The sequence below is a fragment of the Macrobrachium nipponense genome, chromosome 47, assembly GCF_015104395.2.
Source record: "Macrobrachium nipponense isolate FS-2020 chromosome 47, ASM1510439v2, whole genome shotgun sequence".
NCBI lineage: Eukaryota > Metazoa > Arthropoda > Malacostraca > Decapoda > Palaemonidae > Macrobrachium > Macrobrachium nipponense.
The window spans coordinates 22,346,334-22,353,071 of NC_087222.1; the positions used below are offsets into that span (position 1 = coordinate 22,346,334).

General features: G+C 44.4%; 1 protein-coding gene across 1 annotated transcript; it reads left to right on the plus strand.

Moving 5' to 3' along the window:
* The first annotated feature begins 1,982 nt into the window (after positions 1–1,982).
* On the plus strand, positions 1,983–2,801 carry LOC135204572 (uncharacterized protein K02A2.6-like). The gene has a single exon (XM_064234727.1). The coding sequence runs from the start codon at positions 1,983–1,985 to the stop codon at positions 2,799–2,801; it is 819 nt and encodes a 272-aa protein (XP_064090797.1).
* Positions 2,802–6,738: the final 3,937 nt, after the last annotated feature.

The following is a 6,738-nucleotide window of genomic DNA, read 5'->3' on the forward strand; positions in this document are numbered from 1 at the left end:
AAGTGTAGATGCCCTTCAGGCTTTGTGTCGTACTTTTGAAGCTGCACACCAAGATGTTGAAAGCGTCCTGCATGTCGCTATCGGTGCGAGGGAGTCGGCCGGTACCTCGAATGATGACGTAGAGCCAGATGTTGCGGTGTTGTGCGGTAATTCAAGTGCGAAGCATTGCGTGAATTGCGGGGGACGTCATTCGACTGGTCGAGTATCGTGCCAGCAAAAGGTATGACGTGCCGCCTCCATGGAAGCAGAAGGTCGGTGTCCACACAATAGCACAGATCTGCATTGCCGGACCCACGATTCTTTCAAGCCTGCACATAAAACCCCAGGAGTTGCAACCTCAAACAGGTCTGAAGGACGTAGCCAATCTTCTAGAGAGATGCCTCGGATCAATAGATGGACGACTCACGAAGCAGGAGGTTTACTTCGCGCCAACAGCTAAGAACTTCTATTTATTGCTGAATGCTTGTAAGGAGCTGGGAATAGAACCTCCTGGTTTCCCTCACCCTTCCCCTCTAATTGCATCAGCTGACGTTAGTAGTGAGGCAGTCTTGCAGTCTAACTCCCCTCAGACAATGAAGCCAGCCACCATACCCATCTCACCCATGGAGGAGAACATACCAAGACTGGAGGAATGGTTGTTACATCACTTCTCATCCACGACCTTCAACACAACCAGGGAACCTTTACCTGTGATGACGGGCAAGCAGCACCACATACATTTATTGCGTGATGCCGTGCCTTATGCTTGTCACACGCCAGCTGCAATACCTAAGCATTGGGAAGAGGAGGTCAAGGCCCAGCTTGACGAAGACGTTCGGAAAGGCGTGATAGAACCAGTCCCGGCAGGGGATGCAATGGAGTGGTGTGCAAGGATGGTCGTGGTAGCCAAGAAAATGGGCCAACCTCACCGAACAGTAGACTTCCAGCACCTCAATGACCGCTGCTTCATAAGACTCATCATACGCCGGCACCCTTCGACATGATTTCAAGCATCCCCTTACACACATACAAGACTACAGCGGATGCCCATTGGGGTTTCCACCAAGTGGAATTGGATAGCCGCCCACTCACGGCCTTCATCACCCCATGGGAGCGGTATCGATATCGTAGGACATCCATGGGTCACTGTTCGGCATCCAACACCTACATGAAAAGGTTCAACGATGCCCTGCAAGACATCACCAAAAAGCATAAATGCATCGACGACACCTTGCTATACGATCACAGCATCGAAGAGGCGTTTTGGCACGTATATGAATTCCTGTCAACGTGTGCCTCTGCAGGTATTACACTCAAGCCCGGGTACCACTTGGGATGGGAGTCATACAAGCCTACAGACGAACAACTAGATGCCATTCGTAACTTCTACATGCCAGAGAAGCCCTCTATCACTGATATTAGGTCATGGTTTGGATTCATGAATCAGTTAGACCCCTTCCTTGCAGTGGCGCCCCTCATGGAGCCCTTTAGAGACCTCCTCAGAAAACCCATGAGGAAAAACGTCTATTGGGATAGCCAGCTACGTAGCAAGCTCCATCAGGGACGGGAGGTCATCTGTCAATTAGCCAAGGACGGCTTGGTGTATCACGACAGATTGGAGCCAGGAAGGCATTGGTGTCATTGTCCTCCAGCAGTATTGCGCTTGTCAGTCAGTGGACTGACAGCCCCTTTTGTTGCAAGGGTGGCTGGCGTCTTGCCCTATGTGACAGTCAGCACCTCACGCCCTCTGAAGCAGGGTATGCCCCCATAAAGGACACGCCCTTGCAATCACCTGGTGCTTACAGAAGGCCAGGTTGTTCCTACTTGGATGCCCGAATCTCACCATCATCACGGACCACCATCCACTTGTAAAGCTGCTGGGTGATAGGGCTCTTAAGGATATCATTAACCTGAAGGAGAAGACACTCCAGTTCAAGTTCCACATCATATACCTGCCCAGAAAAAGGAACACTGCCGTGGATTTTCTCTCAAGGTACCCAACCATGCGAGCACCCCACAAAGCTTCTGACGTGGATTTGGAGGACGACATTCAAGTGGCAGTGGCATGTGCATCCGTTGCCACCTTGGACCCGGACATCATCGTGTTGGATAAAGACTGCGTCAGGAGCGCCGCATCTAATGACCCAGTGTATCAGCTTTTGGTTGCTAGGGTCACAGCGGGTGATTGGCTCCAACAGAAGTCACAAGAAATTTCCTGCCTTTGTCCCTTCTTTGGTGTTCAAGATCTGCTAGCCATCAACCAGGATCTGGTGACATACTCGGTGGACCAAGGATGCATACGTTTGTTAATCCCCAAAGATTTACGTCATCAGGTAGCCACTAACCTACATGCAGGACACCAAGGCCTCGACTCTATGCTTAGAAGGGCCAGGCAGTCAGTCTACTGGCCGGGAATAGAAGGAGACCTTCAGCATCGCCATGCCCAATGCACTTCATGTAATAAACATGCCCCTTCACTGCCTCCCAAAGAAATGATGCACACGCTGCCAGCAGAATACCCCTTCCACCAAGTTGTCACAGATATGTTCCAAATAGAAGGCAATGTATACATGGTATATGCAGACAGACTAACTGGTTGGTTAGACATAGCTCACTTCCCCTGTGGTGCCATGTCCAACAAAATAAGCAATCACCTTCGATCCTATTTTTCACGTTGGGGAGCCCCAGAACAAATATCGACTGACAGAGGTACAAACTTAGCCAGTGAGGAGATGGTTGCCTTTTTCAGGAGATGGGGAGTCAAGGTCCGTCTGTCGTCAGCCCAGTATCCCCAGTCGAACGGCAAAAGGTGGAGCCCTTGAGTCAGACAAGATGGCCCTGACGATACTCCAGTATCTCAACATGCCTCTGAGGGAGATCAACAAGTCGCCATTTCAGCTTGCAACGGGTCGCCAGCTGCGTGACGGGGTACCAACGGCTAGAAGACACCTGTTTGTAGACAGGTATTGGAGACGGAGAATATGTCAAAGAGAACTACAAGTGGCGAAATCTCAGGAGGCTATGCGCACCCTTGACACCACCAGGAGACTGCTGTCCATCAAACTAGGTACCCACGTACGCATACAAAACCAGGCTACTAAGCAGTGGGACAGAATGGGCGTAGTATCAGAAACTTGACCCCATCATCAGTACACAGACAAGCTCAATGCGAGCGGCAGACTCTCAAAAAGGAGCAGACGACACTTGAGAGTCATCGCTCCGCCTCCTAGTGCACCTGCATCTCAGCATGACACCTCCGTGAGTCCTACGCCCACAGAACCAGTAACGCATCCCAGGCAGGACCCCAGTGTCATTATAGTCAAACTCAGCCTTTTTGGCCACTAAGGCATTGGCCTTGTTTACCCTGGATTTTCCACACCGTTGTCACTCCTCCCTAGGTAGGTACTTCTGCCCTACCTTTCTCTCTCTCTCTCTCTCTCTTTCTCGTGTTCAGCCTCTGACCACCATTCTTGATGGCTTTGGAGCAAATCCTTCTAACTGTCCTTTTGCTTACTTTAGCAGCTTTGGCCTTTTCATCTAAAAAGTACCGATTAACTTTATAAATTATTCACTTAGTCTGATTGTGAAGGCAGGGGCAGCGAGAAGCGGGAGATGTTTACATGGTGGGTCCATGACACAGAATGACCTTGTCGGGCTGAGTTGGCAACGGAGCACTAACCCAGCACAGAGGTGGTGTCAAATCTCAGGAAAACATTTTTAGTAACATTCATTTTCCCATCAAAAACTTAAGTCATTCTTAAACATATTTAGTTTTATTATGAAACAGAGTAATTAGCATATATTTAGTTAGTATAAAAATATCAGAGACATTTCTTCATCACTGAACTGTGGCAACTGTGCGGCCAATGCCTTAGTGGCCAAAAAGGCTGAGTTTGACTATAGTAGGCCAAAAGGGCTGCCAGTAGACTCAAGTGGCTCCAAGACTTCATATAATGCTGATATTATTTGTTGTTTGTTCATATGATATGCAATTGTACAATTGTATCAAGAATTGATTCTTTTTTCTGTCTGTATATGTATTACGCGTATTTGAGTGCCACTAAGCAACGCACTCAGTGTATGTAACTGCGTGTTTTTGTACTGAAAAGTTAGCTAAAATATTTTTTTTCTTGCTCATTTCCATATTCATAGTGACATTTGCCCCTTTAAATTTTTCTCATGTATAAATATAATCTTAAGGCGGGGTATGTAACGCACTGCCAAGGATTAACCCGCAACGCATTTGCGAGTCAGTCGGCTCTCTGGTCTCGTACAATAAAGTCTTGTCACCAAGATGTCGTCTCATTGCAAACACAATAGAATAATCTTAAAGACAAAATCTCAGACTTAAGTACAAATAGTTACCTTATTAGATATTTTTGTTCTATATATATATATATATATATATATATATATATATATATATATGCTAATATTTTTTTGTGAATAAATTTACCTTGTAAAAAAATTAGTTTTATTGTTTACCAAACTGAACAGTTTTTGTGCAGTCAGTCACTGCCCTGTATTATCTCTTCTTGATTTCTTGTCTCTGCTTTGGAGCAGTGGACTTATTTCATTGTAAACAAACCCCTTAAACGTACCCCGGTGTTTTGGGAAGGTTACTGATTCTCCAGGTGTGATGGATTCAAGGTAAATATTTTCCTTTATGATTCTTATCTGTCATTTGTATGACCTTTCTTTGTAAACTTATCTTTACAATTATGTCAAAAGGACATTGATTCAAAAGGCCTCACAGTACTCCAATGTTTCACTTTCTTTCTTGGCTTGTTAATTTATTCAAATATTCATCATGTTCCAAATTTTTGTGATTCATTTATAGTACACACACACACACACACACACACACACACACACACACACATATATATATATATATATATATATATATATATATATAGATATATATATATATATATTATATATATATATATATATATGGTGACGAGTTCCAGGGCCCAAAGAAAACTGAGCCCTCAAAGGGTTTCCTGGGAAGGGCAACAAAACTAAAACTAGAACACTATCTCCAGGTTTAAACACCCTTTTTTGAGTCCCAACATCGTATTTGTTTTCCATCACCTCTGGCTTTCTGCTAAATTCTCTTTAGCAAACTCCCATGCCTTTCTTAATTTCTCCTGAAGCCCTGACAAATAATCAAGAATGTTGACCTCGGGAGTCTCCCCCTCCAGATGTTCACGTACAACTTCCAAGGGCCCGTGCACACAAGGCCCAAAACCAAGCTCGAAAGGAGAGTATCCCAAAGCTTCATTTGGAATGGAACGAATAGTGAATAAGGCAAATGGGACCTCCTTATCCCACTCTCTTCCTGACTCCATACAAAACTTTTTCAAAACAGACTTCAGGGTCTGGTGGAACCGTTCCACCTGGCCCTGACTCTCAGGGTGATCCGGGAAGAGGTAGTGTGTTTTATCCCTAATTTAGAAATTTCATTCTAAAAATATTTGCAGGTGAAATTAGTACCCACAACATCGATTACCACCTCTCTAAAAGGCTCCCCCAACTGAAGGTATGGAAATAAGTGGGGCTTTAGGTATCTTTTGGTTGGGCTTCCCCACCAACTGACACACCCTGCATGACAGTACATAGTGCTTTACATCTCGGCGCATTCGGGGCCAATAAAAATGCCGTGCAACCTTCTGAAACGTTTTTCTGACCCCAAAATGCCCAGCAAGATTGTTTTCATGAGCCAAGAACAAAATTTTGTTCCTTTACTTTTCAGGAACTACCAACTGACGGGGAACCTCTACCTGATCACAGGTGCATCAGCTGACCTACTAACCCTGAAGAGCAACCCTCTCTCTTTACAGAATGCTGGCTTCGATAAATCATTACTATCACTACTAATAAATTCATGAAATTCAAAAGTTTGGGCTTTTCTAAAAGCCTTGGAATTCCACTCCATGTCTCGAAAATTAGGTATACCATTTGTCACAAAGTCAGTCTTATGTCCATCAATCACATCCAAGTCAATTCACCTCGGCCAGGTCAACCTATTTTGCTTTTGACCTCGTTATTACCGAGATAGGTTTAAAAAACATCAATCATAGGGGAGGCAGTGGTCGTCCCCTACTTCGACCACAGACAGAATTGGAAAGATACAAGATAATCAGTAATGGACAAATCGTTAGCAAATATTAAATCTATCTTTAGGGAATTGGCCAAACTATCAACAACCGCCAATTTTATCTCACCTGAAAAATAATTAGTGTCAAGACAAAAGGTTTCTAGTGGGTATGAAATCCACTGCATTCGGGGGAAACCACCCAATACTACATATTCATCATTCTTATAAACATATCCATCCGGGACAAACCCTCTCAATACTTTAATTTTTATCCCATTATGTTTAGTTTTATCCGTGAAAATAGATCCATCCGTTATGTACTTACGAAATCTAAGTCATCTAGATTTGTCTTCCTTGGGCGGTTTATCTACTATTACACATTGACAGGGTTTCAGGGTTTTCTTTTGAAATATTTCTTTCTCGAGAAACATTTCGCCTCGACATGACCTCTCCTGCTGCACCAAAAACAAACTATTCCTGACTCCGAAGCTTTAGTGTTACCTACATTCCTACTGGTATTAACAACTAAGAGAACTTACATTATTACCCTACTACTAGGTTTATTATCATTATTACTATTATTATTCATATTCCTGTCGAAATCGGGCTTGTAAGACTCCAGTTGTCTGTTCTGGTTATTCCTCCTCCAACTACCA